At 40.1% G+C, this 18,011-nt stretch overlaps 1 protein-coding gene across 3 annotated transcripts in view; it reads left to right on the forward strand.

Moving 5' to 3' along the window:
* The window catches only part of pik3r2 (phosphoinositide-3-kinase, regulatory subunit 2 (beta)), a 38,363-nt gene that overhangs the window by 2,602 nt on the left and 17,750 nt on the right, over positions 1–18,011 (forward strand). The window contains exons 1-2 of one of the 3 annotated variants that reach the window (XM_039815520.1): positions 3,258–3,381; positions 5,074–5,961. The exons of 1 other annotated variant lie outside the window; for it this stretch is intronic. In XM_039815520.1, the coding sequence (XP_039671454.1) occupies positions 5,643–5,961 (319 nt within the window). In that variant the 5' untranslated portion in view covers positions 3,258–3,381; positions 5,074–5,642. Of the gene's footprint in view, positions 1–3,257; positions 3,382–5,073; positions 5,962–18,011 lie in introns of those variants that run through there. One more of the 3 variants, XM_039815519.1, reaches the window with a different exon arrangement.

The raw sequence follows: 18,011 nt of genomic DNA on the forward strand, positions 1-18,011 counted from the left end.
TTCTTGATGCATGACATACATTAACTGTGTCCCTGAGGCATACAGCAATCAATTTCATCCTTTTTTTTTAATAAAAAAAAACCAACTCTATAACCCATCAGCTCTTTTTGAAAAATAATCCCAACCGTGGGGTGAACTGCTGCTGACATTTGGACTTGGAATTGCAAAGGCATTTGTTTCCCTTTTAAACTTTCAAAGAAATAGTCAAAATGATGGGTTCACCTAATTACACAGACCTACATACATACATGTGACTGATGATAATGATTGATGCGGTAGGGTGAAAGGTGAAAAGAAGATGTACAACACCCTCAGGTTTTCAGAGAAACTTGTTCATCTGCATTGGTAGCCGATAGATGGGTGATAGATTGACAGGAGGAATAAATTACATAGGCCTACATATATTGAGGAGTTTTTTTATGTAGCTAATTTCATATTTAATATATAGAGCTAGACCGATAAGTTGTCCAGGCCAATATATCGGCTGATATAACCTTGTTTCGGATATATAGTTTTCGGCAGCCTATATACAGTAAGTCGGTACAGAAATGACTTGAAAAGCTTGAGGTAAGAAACAGTGTATATAGTTTATCCATCACAGATAACTGATTAATTAAGAGCTAATTAAAGTTAATTAATGTACAATAACATGGTATACTGTCCTTTCATTATCTCATTATAAAATCACATACAATGTGTCAAAAGATTTTATCCATATCTCTCACTTCTAATATGTAGTATAGTATATACATTATATATATATATATATATATATATATATATATATATATATATATATATACTTTTAATTTATCTACCAGTTACTGTCATGATTAATCGTTTAGCTGACAAAGTCTTGCATTGCTAGAGCTATCTCCAGGTTGGCTACACCAGGTTTGGCTACACCACACATACATTCTAGGATAGGAGAAAAAAACGGCCTGTGTTGTTTGCATTTCTTTAAACCAATCACAATCGTCTTGGGCGACGCTAAGCTCCAGACGCAGCGACGGTGGCTCTGCAAAATAGTCTCGGGAAGGAACTTGTTTTGGTGGAACATTTGCACCCCGCTAAAGAAACGCCACATACAATATTAAATGACGTTAACTGTTCACACCAAACAGTAAGGTGAGCTATTTAAATTAACTGGATGCATGGTTAAACCTCATTTACTCTTACCAGTGTATCGCCAAGTGTACTTTGTCCACAGTAATCCCACCAACCGATCCCAAAATGTCCCAGTTAGAGAGAAAATGCTGTAAACATATTCTCTGTACATCCTTACAATCATTCACCTAAAGAACCAAGCAGGACTGCCTTGTTGCACGATGCAAATTTTCTTCAAAACTTGCCAGTTTCAGCGTGATTTATCCTGAATATGTACTTCCATTGATCCAGACTAAGCTTATGCAACGTTGGAAAATAGAGAAAAATGTCTAATTTATGTTTTGTTCTGTCTGACCAACAGTCCAAAACCCAAATATATTTACCATAAAACAGAGAAAAGCTGGACCCATCAATGTTTGACATTTTTGCTCGGAAAATCAAATTAATTAATCAATAATTGTTATTCTTTTTCTTTTTTTTGCCAATCAAAAAAATCAGTTTATCAACAAATTTTTTCAATTCTTAGTGCAGGTTATTGTATGTATAAATGAATAACTAAATACCTAATAGTTTTCAAATTAATATTAAAAAAAGCAGTAAAATAATATTTTAGTTCAAATCAATATCTATTACAAACAAAGCAAGCGTAGTATAACCAAAATAAAATCAACAATTGATTAAACACATAAGCAGAGATGGGTTGTTGGTCTTCAAGCTATGTCAACAGTTCCTGTCTGACTTGACTGTGTTAGTGATGCTCTGAATAGCCTATTTGCCATTTTACATTATGCATACTGGTGTATAATGAACAGGTCAGAGCTCCACTGGCTGACTAAACGCATCAAGAGTCCTTTGATGTCTGCAGACAGCAGAGGAAAATCTAGATGCCATTTTGAGTTCAATCTAGGTCTCGCTTTCTCCCACAGTTAAATGTCTTTAAAATAAATAACAAATATGAAATCAAAAGAATGACTTACAATCACTGTGGAAGTGTATATATATATATATATATATATATATAGGAGTGAATGTTGTCATAGTTTCTCACAGTGCTTGTCTTTTATAAAGGCCAGAATGTATTTTTCTTTCTTTTAGTGCATATAGTTATGACGTCTATCATCCTGTTAATTCAGCAAAACAAACATCATCTCCTTTCATCTCATTGCACGACTTCAACATGACTCATTAAGTTCTCTCCAATCACACACAGCCTTCAGTTTTTCCATGTTATGTTTTCATCATCATCCTCCTGTGTCAGTTCCATTTGATTTAAAGCATCATTTCATCCCAGATAAGCAGTCGTGACGGTTGCAAAGATGAAAAAAGTCAAGTGTGTGGGAAAAGGTAGGGTTGTTTGGGTCAGTTGTTTGATCACTGCCTAGATACATTTTCTAATATTAGAACATTTCCTTGATTTGCCCGGCTTCTCTAGTGACTGGGGAGCACATGGCCAGAGCTGCAGCCAATCAGAGTGCAGGATTAGCTTTCCCTCTCTCTAGCAACAGTGAGTTACTTGCTGCCTATTCATTAATTATTTTCCTGTGGTCTCCCTCAGCCGTTTGGACTCGCTGATAGCGAAGTGCTCCGTCTCTCAGTCTCAGTTTTTTTTTTCACTGCTTTCTGTCGCTCTCTCTGCTCTGACTAAATAAAAAGTCTTAAAAAAGGATGGATCCAGTGACGCTGAGCTTGCCAGCTGCTGCTGCTGCCCTGAACTGTGAGCTCCTTCAACAGTATCAGACCAGGACTGTAACAGAGATGACACTTCTCTCACCTCGTACGACTTTTTCTGCTCTGGAACTAAATAATAAAAAAGGATTTCTGAATAAGAGCGTTCCCTGCGCACTGCTTTTTCTTTTACTTCGTCTTCATCTTGTTTTTGCCTCTTTTCTGCAGCAGCGCTCTGACTGCAAACAAATCAAACATGGCAACTGGAAAAACGAGTGGACTTTTTCGCTGGCTGAGGATGGGGGGGGGTTTGCCAGTTGGAGGCAGGACTCTGTGTGTGTTTGGGGGTGGCTGCCAGTTGGAGGCAGGACTCTGTGTGTGTTTGGGGGGGGGGTGGGATTGGAGAGCAGGTGGAGAGAGGAGGGAGGGTGGGTTTAGGGTTGGGGTGGGGGGGTGGAGGGGGGGTTATGGTGGTGTGAGGATTGCGGGCTGTGGTTGGGTATGCCAGTGCCACGTGTCTAGCCTGGCACCTCTTGCTTCTCGGCTCGAAGGATGTTGGACCGAGAGTCTCGCTGAGCCTGTCCTGCTTCTCTCTGAACCAAAAGTGGGGTGAGTGTTGCACTCTGCTGCATCCTGTTGTCACGATAACTCTTAAACCTTTTATAAAAAAAGATGATATTGTTACTCACGATGGTCTGCAGTGAATGTACAGTACATTCGCTTTCAAAATGTCGTGGGGAGAGAGGAAAATCTAGACCAAGGTTCGGAAGCATGCACTTTAGCTTACAAAGATGCAAACCGGAGGTTTAGGTGGATTTTTTTTTATGTTCTCACCTAATTTTATTTAGGCAATGCATTATTTAGGCAATGCATCAGTCAAAACATTGTCCATTCAGGAACGTTAATGAAATGATTGCACAACATCGGGCCTCACGAACCAGGCCTATGATTATTTGGATTTGGATGTTTCGGGAAATTGCCCCAAGTACTTTCTCACTCCTGCCATACAAGACCAGAACCTCCATCCACCTTCCTGTCTCTTTCACCATCCCTCTCTACCTGCTCCATCTGCTCACTGACATCCCTTCATCCCGTCTAGAGAGTTAACAGGACCATTGGTTGGTCCACAGATGTACTTAATCTGGAAACCCTAATCTCGCTCTCTCTCTTCCTCGCTCCCTGTCTCATCTCTCAGTATAGTTGCCATTTTGAATTTTAACTTTTTAGCATTTTTATTTTATTGCCCCTCCCCCCTCCCTGCTCAAATCTTAAATGGCCAAAAAAGATACATTATCTTTCCATATTTTGCTCTGGATATAATAATCTAGTGTGCCCAGCACCCTAAATTAGGATTTTTCTAATTGTGTGTCTGATAGATTTGATTAATTTGGTTTACTACAACCTTTTTATAATGATAAAATCCAGCCTTTTAAAACTGTTATGTTGCTGTTAGTTATACGGTGATAATTGCGCACTTTTACTTGCACTTGCAATCATCTTCATCAAAGAATATTTGTTATGGGTCCATGAATGACCTTTTTGCTGTATATAGAAACTATGATACAATTGGCTAAAAGTAGCGTGATATTATGCTTGAAAACATTTGCTTTTAAGTGGTATTTTCTGATATTGTGCCAGGCTTTGACTGTGCATTTCGGTATTCTCATCTTGAATAGACTTGGCAAAGTATGATTTAGCTATTTTGACAGAATGAAGTAGGGAATATTTCTGAGGTAACACAGAGCTGCCTTTTTTCTCTCCTACGGAGAGGGAACTGTTGCAAAGGGGTCTGCATGTTTCTGCCCTATACCCGTGATGCAGGTTAGTTTTCTTTGCATGCTCATATTGCGAAAACATTTTCTTCGCCATTTTGCATGAATTTCTTTGGATGCCGCTAATCGCACGTGTTGTTGTGTAAGTTGGAGGGACGTGTATTTCACAGTGAAACTTCTCGTTCCTGTGGAAACTGTGATGCATCCGTTCAGGCTGTAAATGTAGATTGGAGGGAATGGAGGCTGTCCAGGGACCCAGTCTGCTGTTGGTCATGACGCAGCAGCATCATCCGATCTCTCTGTCCTAACTGAAGAATGCACAAGTGCATGGAGCTGCCGCAGTTCGCCATTTTCTTGCACCGCTTTAAGCTTTGTTTCACATAGATATGTGCCGCTTCACTTATGGTATTTATCGAATACAAACAACGATGTATTGGCAATTAATTTGTATTTTTCATGATTGTAGTTTTTGTTTTTTGTTATATTCTTTTCCTTTTCTTCATTTTTTGGGGTGTTTCGTGTCCTGCAGGTCGGTCACAATCCTTGTCCAGAACATGTGGTAGCCTGAGAGAACCGAAGAGGATTAAAGACCTTCCCGCTCTTCCGCCAATCAGACAACTTCATTTGACCGCGGAGAGTCAACGACGCAGGGCCCTCGACTGGCAAAATCTTTTACCAGGCTGCTCCAATAGCCACAGCCAGCAGGTTTTCGCTGCTTGAAAGAGCATGTTGCCAACGCTCTCCCTCTGCTCCATCATCTGGCTCAACCGGGGTATCAAGCTGAGGAAAGTGCACCAGTTCACCAACACCGGTCAGGTCTGAAACCGCTGCCTCTGCAGACATAGCAGCAGCAGAACACTACCTTATCGACTTTTGAAAATGCTTCTAAGCTTTGGGTGACTCCCTCTCCTCCCCTCATTCCCCCGACCCCCTAAGCCACCGTACCAACACCAACACCAGAGTTTAGTGACTCAACAGCCTTTTTGGTTTCTGAGGAGGATTTCTGTATAGGCGAACCTCTGTTGTTGCAGTGGGACTCGGGCTGCACCATCTAATCCTCTATTCAGCGGCCATTTTGATTTTTGCCTCCCTAACAAAATGGCGATGGAAGGTTTTCAATACCTTGCGCTCTACGCATTTACCAAGGACCAGGAAGAGGACCTGGATCTGCAGCCTGGGGACCTTCTGACAGTCAGCAAGGCCTCTCTGCTGTCCATGGAGAACTACCAGGAGGGCTGCGTGGAGCAGCCTGAGCGCCTGGGCTGGCTCCTCGGGTACAACGAGCGCACCAAACAGAGAGGCGACTTCCCAGGGACGTTTGTCGAGTATGTGGGCCCCGTGAAGATGGCGCTCTCATCGAGTCAACCCAGGTCCCAGCGACCCCTCCCTGCTGCTCCAAGGCCCGAGTCGTCTCAAGGTAAGAGCCTTCTTGTATATATGATGCTCTGTCACATGGTTTTTCTCAGCAGCGTAGCTGCACGGTAACTGCCATTTACGTCACATATTGTAGAGGATGACAATGCGCTTGTAGACCGATATCATTTTAAAATTTAAGGTGACCTTAAAATATAGTGTTGCAATATCATACATAAAGTTGGAGTTCTATTTGTCTGAGAGACCAGGACAAAAAGTTGATTTCTCAGTATGTAAATTAACAACAGAGCCTTTTTGTTATTACAGTGTGGTGTATCTAAATTATAAAGCTGGCACTTGGAGCACTTATTGTGAGTTTTTCAAAGAAACCTTTTGCTGTATAAAGGTGTTTATTTTTCTTCAAAACAAATGCTGCCCTTTTCAAAATTATAATTGAAGAGTCGTACATAATATATTATTCCAACATGTTCAATTGTATTTTGTTAGTAAGCCCCTGGTATGCAGAAAGCTAATTTATACCATGTGTTGTGCTTTTATAAATATTTCTGGATCTTTCTTTATTCTTGGGAGGTGTGATTTATTTATTTTTACATCAAGTTTTATGTATTTTTTAATCAAAACAGTTATAGTTTTTCTTTTTTTGACACCGTTTTGAATACAGGACCAGACCATCAACACAGGTTTAAAAACAGCTATTGGCTGTTAGTTGGTGCAGTTGGTGTGTTGCTGGTCAACCACCCTGGGAGTTTTGATAGGGCTCTCACATTTGGCAGTGACCTCGAGCTGACCCTTTAATCTATACTTAAAACACGTCATAAGCCTTACCTCTTTGGAAGCACAGCTAACCAAACTCTCTGCTGTATAATAAAGGACTAATCCATCTACTTACTGGACTCTCCTGTACAGGTCTGGCATTGATTCTGTCCGTCTGTGTGGCCCCCCTTTACATTCAACATGAACATGTGTCTTTGGCATCCAAACTGCTTCTGGGATTATCTTCCCAAAAATGCTTGACTGTCCTTTGCTATGACTTGTTATTGACCCTCTAATCAACTATGGGTAAAAGATTCACAGGCAGGAGGGGCTGCAAGTACTGTTGTCAACTGTGCAATTGCCAAGTTAGAGATATTAGATATCTGAGTGAAAAAGAAATGTTTTAACAGGTGTGTTTTGTATTTTATGCAAACAGAGTTATTAAACATTTCAGGGAATGCAATCACATGTTTTAATCAGAGATAGCTGCTCTGTTCTTTCACACCTCACTTTACTCCTGTGAGTTTGGGGGAAAAAAGGCACGTCATATTTATTCATAATGGTAAGCGCCTGCTTTCAGCTGCGACAGCGTCCAACTTAAACATAAACTTGGATTGGAGTGGTTGACCTTAGCAAGCTTAACTTCGAGTAAAAACTTTGATTTGTTACCAAAATTCTTCCACACAAGATTTCCATAATTTTCTCCTCATTAGCACTCCCTTGCTTTTGGCTTCAGCTGGTTAATTTATTGCTTCCTTGTATGCGATGCCAGAGGAAAAGATGCAAAGGGCCAAAAGATTAATAAAAGTTTTTATATCATTCTTCATATACAACAACACATTCCTCCCCTGTCAAACTGTATTCTCTGCAATTCCCCGGTGGTTTTTTTTATGACAGATGGGCCAAGTACCACTCTGAGCACGTAGGCTGTGAACTCTGAATTACCTCTGGTTGAGCTAAACGGTTATTCATCTTGTACAACACAGTACACTGAGCCTCATTCAAATTCATTATTTTAAATTCAACTTTCTGTTTCTGTTTTTATTTTATTTTTTTATGAAAGGTCCTTCAAAACATGGAATATCATAGCTAGGGATGGGCAATATATCGATATATGAGGCTAGATGTCATCTTAAAATTTGGATATTGTAATATTCTGATACGGCATAAGTGTTGTCTTTTCTTGGTTTTAAAGGCTGCATGTAATTTTCTGAACTTACCAGACTTACTAGCTGTTTTATTATTTGCCTTTACCCACTTATTCATTGTATCCACTTTATTGGTGATTATTTATCAAAATTATTAATATTTTGTGAAAGCACCAATAGTCAACTCTACAATATCCCCGCAATATCGACATTGATGTATGTGGTCAAAAATATTGTGATATATAATTTTTTCCCATATCATCCTTATCATAGCTGCAGCACAAATGCCTCAGGTTGTCTATGAGAGATCTCCATGCCAATAATGTAATACAAACTAAAAGTGAAGGCCTTAACTTTCTCCAGTAGAGGCAGGTGAGGAGGACAACAGTATCCATGTGGTTTGATAGACCGTGAAACAAACCAGTTGGGCAGCAGGCGTTTGTGTCTGTGATATGGAGAGACAGGGCCAGAAGAACCAAATGAAACCCTGAGAGGGGGGTGGGTGGCAGGGTAGTGGCTGAAGGAAGGGCACTTTGGCTTAGCACCAAAAGTGCATTGTAGATTAGAAATGGTCAAGCCAAATTTTACAAATATCATCTTCATTCCCCTGAAAGAACCGAGGCCCTGGACGTTGTGTGAATAGAGCTATTGTTAGTGTGGCCCATTTAATATTCGCAGGGATTCTAACATTTGGTATCGAGGGGCAGAACCAGCGCCTGGTGATCGGGGAGGTTGACCAAGTTACAGGTTTAATCCCAACGTCCATCCTTGAACATGTAGCTGAATTTTCGAGGAAACTTGACCATAAGTAATTTAGCATTAATTAGGGGTCCTAGCCCGAGGGGGCTGGGATCACGCGTATGCAAGGACGCGCAGATCCCAGTACCAGGGGTGCTGGGAACCCTATTGTAATCCCATTTAATATTATTTTTCCGTTAGTAAATGTGTCGCTACAGCCTAAACCGTGCATGGTGGGGCTGTGCCATTTTCAGGATTGGTCTTTAGATTTTTCTTTGGCATTACCCTCTGAGGCTCGCCAACAAATTTGGCGAAGATTGTTCTCTAGGGGGCGCCACAAATACGAAAAGTTTATTTCTCACAAACACCTCATCAGATTTTTACAAAATTTGGCAGGTACCATCTAGGGCCACTCCTGAAGCCACGCCTACAATGGTGTACTGATTCTTCAAAGTGGGCATGATCTATTGGAACCACGTTTGGATTCATCAGGGTAGATGTACAATGCGTCATAGACCTCACATACCAAAAATTACACATGTGGACCACTAGGTGGCGCTATAATCAAGGATAGACCTATAACTCCCACATTACACATCGCGCATATTAAAAACCTTACATCCACTCGTTCCTTGAATCAACTTGAATCACCCTACATAGGCCACGGCCATTTCCGTGAAGAATCTTTTTCACACAATCATGAAATATGCAAAACCTACATCCTAGGGTTTTGTCCGTGACAAAAAGTTATCGAAATGATTTTGCTCAGTTAAAAAAAGCGCAGATAAGGAACAAACACATTTTTGTAGCTAGCGACCAAACACAAACCTTTGCATATCTCGGCCATGGTAAATGCTGTCAACACAAAACTTGAGATTCTTGTTTGCCATGCCACTCTGAGGCTAAATGTTCCTTTAGCCTCATTGCATTTAAAACAAAGGTCAGGTATATTACTGTTGTATTTATTCAATTTAACAGGAGTTGTGTATGTCTGCATCAGGCAATTATATTGAAGTAGTTTAAAATTAGTTCAAAAGTTTGCTGTTTTTTTTCTTCCATGGTTTTCTGAAATGTCCTTTTTTAAGTCCGCCCGCCATGTCTCAAGTCTAACTATCGATGTTTCTTTAGAGCCAGATGCAGATTCTTTTAAGGATGAGAGTGCAGCAATCCCAACCAATTGGTTTTGCATAGGAGAAATAAAGTTCCTCACTTGGAGATACTTAGACTTAACTTAGAGATTTCTTGAAAGGTCATTATTAGACTCCCTCTTTAAAGAGGTCAATTACTTACTTATTCCTTTCTTTACCCATATCTGAAATCCTGCATCCAGCTTGCCTGGTGTAAATGAAACATTGCCTCACCCTGGGCTGAATAGTGACAGAGAGTCCAATATGTTCATATATTCGTTTACCTCACACCATACATTGACCATATTAAGAACTATAGGATGAGCAGTATGTGTTCTTAAGTACTTTAGCTTGGCTGAATACAGGTACAAATGCAATGTTACCTTAAAAGAACCGGACTCGATGTCCATCCAAGACAGAGCATCTCCAGAAGAAAAATAGAACATTATAGTTCTCAATTGTGTTGCTAAAAATTACTAATAAAGATTTGGACATTTTAATCCCCCAGTATCAAATGGAAGATACAGCAGAGATAAGCGGACTCTTCTAACTGTTATCGTGTGTGCAAAATTACTCATATTCAGTAATGTTATAACTCTTTTATTATTAGTCTCTTATTCAGACTTTTTTATTTAAATGCCCTCTCCCACCTACCTCTTTTGGTCCGAAAATCAGAACCAAAATTACACGTGTGAAACCTCCTGCGGACCACAGTCCGGACCAAACAGCCGAACCTTGGTCTGATGACATAAAGTAGTTTTGGTTTCAAATTGAACCAGGGTCCAGTTTGTTTCTACTGTAAAAGCATTTTTTAGATAATTTTCGAACAATTACAGGAGGTTCTGTCAGGCCGGTGTGAGTTTTAGTCGGACATTTGGATTTAATTTGTATACAGCTAGATTTAGCTAGATAACTTTCTTTACCCCACACTGCTGCTACAGCAATACTGTCTCAGTCTAAAGTCTTTGTCATGCAAATGCATGCATGTAAAACTCTCATTTGAAACCCAGTTAAGTGTACAGATTGCCAAAGATTTTGAAGTTTTGTTTTGTTTTTAGCAGAAATGTATCTGTTAACTGTTTATTTACTTAATCCCTTACACAGATTAAGGAAACCAGGTTTCTCATTTACATTCAAGAAATCAGGTTACTGGGTGCCTGGATAGCTCAGTTGGTAGAGCAGGCGCCCACATGTAGAGGTTTACTCCTCAACGCAGCATGCCTGGGTACGACTCCGACCTGCGGCCCTTTGCTGCATGTCAGTCCCCTCTCTCTCGCCTTTCATGTCTTCTGCTGTCCTATTCAAATAAAGGCTAAATATGCCCCCCCCAAAAAAAGGTTACTGCGGAATGTCGACAACAACCCGTCTACTCTAGTGCATGTAAATGTTGCAATGCTTTTCAGCAAAATGCAAAGTGCAGATGTCTTGTTGGCCAAAAGATGCAAATGCCTCAGCTTTTCTTCTTTCTAAAATGACATAGTAAGAAACTACTGGGTTGGCCGATTACATCATATTAGTGTGAATATTTGTCCAAGATGGACTGCAGTATAATGGACTCTGTTCTACTGATGCAGCACTCACCTGCACACAAGTGTTTTGTGTAGAGTATCTGTCTGTCTGTCTGTGTCTGTCTGTATGTACAGTGTGTCTGTATGTATGTATGTATGTACAATATGTATGTATGTATGTATGTATGTATGTTTGTCCTTTGATGTTTTCGAGAACTGTTCATCCGATTGACTTTACATTCTCCGGGTGTATTGTTGGGGGACCAAAGAAGTGCATTGTCGAGTGCAAGCTCTTGAGATCTACGGGACATATCGTGTTTAATTTCTATGTCCATAAAAAATTAAATCCACATCACCCTGTATTAAAGCTGTTTACTTTCTTTTAGAGTTGTTTCAGCCATGAAACAGGATATGCTTTAAATAGAGTATTAACATTATTGTTACTACATTGAAAAATTGTTTGTTAGAATGGATTTTGGCTGTTAAACAAACACTTGTCTAGCTTTGTGGTGCACATATGGCGTCAGTACAACTTGGAGTGATAGATGAAAGTACACTTTCTGAGACAAAATGTAAGTAAAAATCTGTTTCGTTCCCCTGGAATGGAGGCAAAACGTTTCTCAACTTGCAGCAGAAATAATTCAACAAACCCAGAGAGAGTTTTTTTTTTCTTGTTCCCTCCTTTTCTCTCCTCTCCCTGGCCTCACTTTAACTGCCTGCTGGCTGCTTGGCATTTTTGCAAACTCCTCCCTTCATGCTCCCTCTCTCACTCCCTTCCTCTCTCCCCCTTCTCTCTCGTCCTCCCTCCTTTTTGCAGTCTCCCTCCCTGATTCACATACATGTCTGATACTGTCTCTGGGCAGCTATAAACCATGTTAGCGGGGCCGGTTCTCAGAAAGGAGAGGCCTCCACTCACTCTCCGCTCCCTGCGCCTTACCAGGAAAACACTTTCAAAGAACCCATGGAGGGGGGTGGTGGAGAGGCTGAGACAGTAGAAGAAGTGAATGGGAAAGATATGGAGAGGCTGGAAAGGGAGGGAGATGAGGGCTGCAGTGTAAGCAAAGGCCACCCTATCCAACTGCAAATATAGGAACCAGCTGTATTTTCTCCTCTGACTGTTGTATTATTTTCTTGGAGATAGTAAATTTAGCATGTCACACTTTGCAAAGCTATAGAAAATGTAATTTTCTGGAGCATTTCTTTAGTGCCAGAGCATGAATGAATGCATAAATGGGAACTAACTTAGGCGTGAAGTTGTCTTACTAAACAGAGTAAAGTACATTTTGTGCAGTTGCTTAATGTAGGCAGGAGTGAAATAAAATCATGAATCCCATTTGTTTCTACAGAATGATTCCATGAAAGCATTCAGACTTGACTGTGGGTATTTATTCATGACAATAATGATAATAATGCGAGATAGACTATAAAAAAAAATTAGACTACAAAAGTATGGTATGCTGCTCATTTCTTCTGAGGGACAAATCTTCAAGTCAGCATTATGTGCATGCGGATGGTTTAATGAGCTGAAAACCTTTCATTATGTATTTAAGGCCAGGTACAACGTAGCTTCTACAAAGTATAGACTGACCATGTCCAAAGGCAAGAGTGTTTATAGCTGTTCAAAATAGATGCACTCGAAGGTGGGTTGAGAGAGGGGCAAGACACAAGTCTGGAATAAAAAAAAATAATAATTAGGACAGAAGCGCACATACTTATGTGTATCTCCTCAACAGCATTATTGGTGTTGCACTTGTTTGCTCATACGAAAAGGGACTGAAGAAGTTGTGTGAAGAATTAAAAAAGAGCTTCAAATCCTGCCTAATTTATCACATGTGCACAGCTGGCCAATTTCTGCGTGAAGTGGGTATGAATGTTAGATTGACAGTTTTGTAAAGTTACAAAAATTGTTTGGCACAGCTGCCCTAACTCCGACATTGGAAAGGCGTGGGTTGGGGTTTTTAGACTGTGTTCAACAATCTGACAAACACTTTGTTTGACGCCACTGGCCCCATTACTTTTAGACTGCAGAGAGTCATTGAACACTGAGTCCAGTTGGACATGTAGTTACAGATGACAATTTGCCTGTTTATACAGTCAGAAGCTACACAACCCATTTACAAATATGCCAACAAATGCAACACAGTGTGTTAGCCTCATATCTAAGATTAACACAAAAAATATTTAGGTACATGGAAAGACATGTAGCCTAGTAGTAGACAGCCCTGCTTAAGAAACACTTTCACTACAGAACTACCGCATTCACTGTATATAGATGGAAGAGGACACAATGCCAACACAGATTTGCACACTGGATTCTGCTGGACAGTTGAAATAGCTGGAACAGTGACACAAACTTCATTGATCAAATGCCCGCTCAGGATAGCCCCATTGGTCCGAAAATAGGACCTGAACGCGCAAGCATGGACGCCTGGCCAATCCTAGTGCTTGAATGCTACGCAGGGCGTGTCTTGGCAAGAACAGTATTGGAATTCATAATAAGCCTCAATCAGTCCACTATAACACGTGTTATAGCAAATCTCTGCATTAATATTGTTTCTAAGTAGTGCCTGTAAACCAGATCCAGCGTTGTGTAGAGATCACCTGTCTTACATGGTTGCAAGGGCTCAGTCGTAACTTTGAAGCATGTTGTGACAGAGGAATGGATGGTGTGCCCGGTCATAACGCATTGCCCGTCTGCATAGTTGGGATGCAGTGAGGACATGTAGCAGTGAAACCTGACCAGCAGCATACACACTGCTACGCACCATCCATGAGCCAGACACCAACTGGCGTTGTCACCACTGTACATAAGAAACACATGCTTGGAGTAACTGACATGGCTTTTTGATAAAAGTGTTTACTTTAAATATAGCCTTAAATTAGTGCATTTGTAGGATCGTGAACCCTTTGGAAGTTAGTTACATCTGGTGAAATAATGCAAATAAAAAGTAGAGAAAAGTTTTAGTGGAAATTGACATATTTAAGTTAGCCTTTAATACCCAACAGGTGTTTGATAAGGATCCAGCATCCAATGATTTGGGTACACTGAACATGCAGAGCTTGTGTTTCCACAGCTTATAGAAACCAAGAGTGTTAACCCTCTTTGGGGTATTCAATTACACTGGAATAGAAAAAGAAATCTGCAATCTAAATGAGTTGTTGGGCATCCAAGTTTATTCATTCACCTTTGCTTAGTTTGACAATCTTGACATTAATGCAGGATAAAACGTAAATGGATTTATCCAGCCGAATGTACTTCTTAACCATGCCTACCACAAAACCCGTGAATTTGGTTCTCTGGGGAATGTAAAAAAACTCAAGTTATTATTTTACACACACCAACATTCACATTTTCTTCTTTTTTTTTCTTCTTCTTTTTTTTAAATTACCCTTTATCATGATCACTTTGGTTATGACACAGTAAAAAATATAATAAATTTTTCGGCAGTAACTTGGCTCTCCGGGCTGGATTTTTATCATCCATTGCCTAAAATGGGAAAGAGAAAGTTTTATGTCAAATAAAAAAGAATGAAATCTAACCTCATAACAAATAGGGGTGGGGAAAATGATATTCTTAGATACATCGCCATTCTTACTTAAAAAGGTTATGTCTCGATGCAGAGAATCTAATAATCAGAATTTTAAAACCCAATTCTTGACTTTATGATCTCCTGTAACAATAAAAAAAAAAGAAAAGCGGGCCGAATGTTCCTTACAGCTGAACCAACAGCGTAAGGAACGACACTGGGCTGAACAAATTGGATGGCGAAACTTAATAGATGTAAACATGTGCGTCGTGTTTACGTTCTAAGATAGGCTACCTCTTGAGTTTTGGTGAGGATGGCTGAGCGCTAGGATGGATACAATCTGACCATTTCTTTCTTTTCTCAATTCGACTTACTGTTTCTTTTCTTGTTTCTTCTAGAAGCAAGTTTCTACTACTGTTGTATTAATAAAGATAGTGAAAATAAATCCATGCTTATTTTAATTATAGATTATTACAGTAGCAAGTTGTGATACAGTAAGAGAAAATATAAATTTGATGCATCAAAATACATCGATAATCGTTTTATAATCGCATTTTAGCCATGGGATTCAAATCGGATCATGAGGTGCCTTAAGATTCCCACCCTTAATAACAAATTATATTTTGTTGTAGTGGTAGTTGAACTGCATACTCCAATTTCAGTACAGTTCAATAAGACATTCACACAAAAATCAGCACAAATCCAAAGTGTTGAGGGTGTTGGACTTAAAGTGAGGAAATTCCAGGTTTAATTTGAGCAGTGAAATCCTGTGAGTGAATTTGTGCTTTATCTCTGCATTTGGAGAAGCTTCAGTTTCTGACAGACCTCTGAGAGGGAGAATGCAGCAGAGCCAGCTACGTATTGCATAAGCATACTGATGCAGAAGATACAGAGCAAATATTTTACTTGACACAGCGTTGCTTCATCCAGTCTACTTTTGCCTGTCTGCTGCTTGCCTTGGGTCGAGCGAGCAAATCGGTGCAAAAACACAAAGATAGGATCTGCAACATTCATCCGACCATCACGGTTCCAGCTTCATGTGTCGGTGGCGCACCATCACACGTGACTTTAGAGTTTTTTTTCTTCAACACAGATGTTGGAAAAAAAGCATATTTGAAGAAAACCTGCAAACGCAGTCATGAGATCTAGCCTGTAGAAATCTCTTACAATGAATGCATACATAAACTAGACTTATACGCCGTTAAATGCACCAGGGTTTACTTGTTTAAGTGCCAAACCACACTCTGTCATGCTTTTCTCTCTCTCTCTCTCTCTCTCTCTCTCTCTCTCTCTCTCTCTCTCTCTCTCTCTCTCTCTCTTTCTCTTTCTTATCTGTTTCTCCCATTGGCTACTTCTCAGGGCATGTCAAGTCATAAGCCTGTCTCCCAGTGTGTGCAGTCTGCCAAGGAAGTGGTTCTAATTGACTAACAAGTTGCTGTTACTGTATCTCTCTCTCTCTCTCTCTCTCTCTCTCTCTCTCTCTCTCTCTCTCTCTCTCTCTCTGTCTTTCACTCCTTTTCTTTACCTTTCCAAAACCCTGAGAAGACTGCAGGGCTTCAGCTGTTTTTGGCAGGAAAAAACAAAAAATCACTTCTTTGCACGAAAGTCAAAGTTAAATTTTTTTCTGTTCGAGTCAAGAGAAATATACAGTGAAATAAAGTGTTTATGTTTGTTTGCATGTAGAAGTGAGAACGTTCCTTCCTCTTGGGGAAAATGTGGCAATCAATGTTTTCTTCCTACTCCCCTACCAAACTGTTGGAGAGCATTCATTTTGCGGTTTTATAGCCTATATTTGTACTTAATTCCCTGTTTTATTTGATTTCCACCTTTTTATTGCTTGCATCCTGCCTAAATCCAAGTGCATAAGAGCCCCATGAAGATCGGCTTTTGCTCTCTTGTACTGAATAATTCATAAAGCAATAGCAATTGCGTTTTGCTGCATCTGTAATTATGACAACCCAGTCTTATTTAGACAGTGTTCAATTATTCTGACGCTAAGGTTTTAATTAAATGAAGGCATGGAATTAAGCAATATGAAGAATGAATTGGTCCAAAGTTTGCTTGCTACGGTAGTCTGTGTTACTGGTGTTACATGGTGTTTGGGCATACACTGATTACATTATTTGCCCACTGTCCCCGGCTCGCTCGACATTATCCCTTACTAATGTTTACCTGACGGAGACTTCTACTGGCAGTGTAAATTCTGACCCTTGACTGTCAGGAGCGAAGGCAGAGGTTGCATGACTTTGTTATAGAGCCGCAAAACCACTTAGGCTGCGTTCAGACTTACATTAGCACTGCGTAAAAAAAACACAGCCACCTCATTAATTTCAACGAGACATCTGCTTTGGCAAGACGGGGTTGCAGACACTGAGGGCTACAGCAAAAAATGTACAGGGCTGCCCGGCAAAAAAGTTGAACCGCGCTAACCTTTTCAACTTTTGCAATATCATACGTCAAAGCACCAATCAATAACGTGCAAGCTCACATCTGTGGCAGATTACTCTGTAATGTGAATGGGTTACTATAGGTATGGATATATATAGCCATATTATATATATTAGATGGAGGATAAAATTATTGTCACTGCGATAACTTCCCCCAGTTTTTAAATTCTGTCATATTGTAATACAAATCATTGTTTTCATTGGCGTGGTGTCTGAAAAGCCTTTAAACTCATGGATCCCTTACTCTTACTGGACTTCCTGGATTGTATTTCATCTTCATATGCCCCCACAAACACGCTCACTTGCGTTGTTTTAATTCCATGGCTGTTTTTGGTCTGAAAACCATGTCAGGGAAGAGACTGAAAAGGGGGGAAAAAACTGCTGTGTACATCCCATTTTCATCATTACTTTGTTTTAACCAGGAGCACAGTCTGTCACTAAGTAGTTTTTATACCTACAAATCTTTTTGTAACATCAGTCATAAAGGGGTTTTGTAATACACTACACTATGTTGCCTTGTCAATAGAGGAGCCAGATCAGAAATTGCTCATTTGAGTTGTTTTGGAAGGCAATGACAGGACGTTATTTGGTGTTTAGTTTGGGTTTGTAATTTTTTTTTTTCTAACATGTATGTAAAAAACTGTACTGCACACGAAGAGGGACACTCTGTGATGAGAGAAGAGGGGGGAAGGGCAGTACCAGCCAAAATGGCCAACAGGGATAAAGAAGAGGCCGAGGTCTGTCTGTGTGCTCGCTAGAGAGCTGGAGACACTGCCAGGCAAAGTTTTCATGTTTAACCAGAAGGCATGGAGACAGAGAGAGAGAGACACAGAGAAACAAAAAGA

The sequence above is a fragment of the Perca fluviatilis genome, chromosome 11 (assembly GCF_010015445.1).
Source record: "Perca fluviatilis chromosome 11, GENO_Pfluv_1.0, whole genome shotgun sequence".
NCBI lineage: Eukaryota > Metazoa > Chordata > Actinopteri > Perciformes > Percidae > Perca > Perca fluviatilis.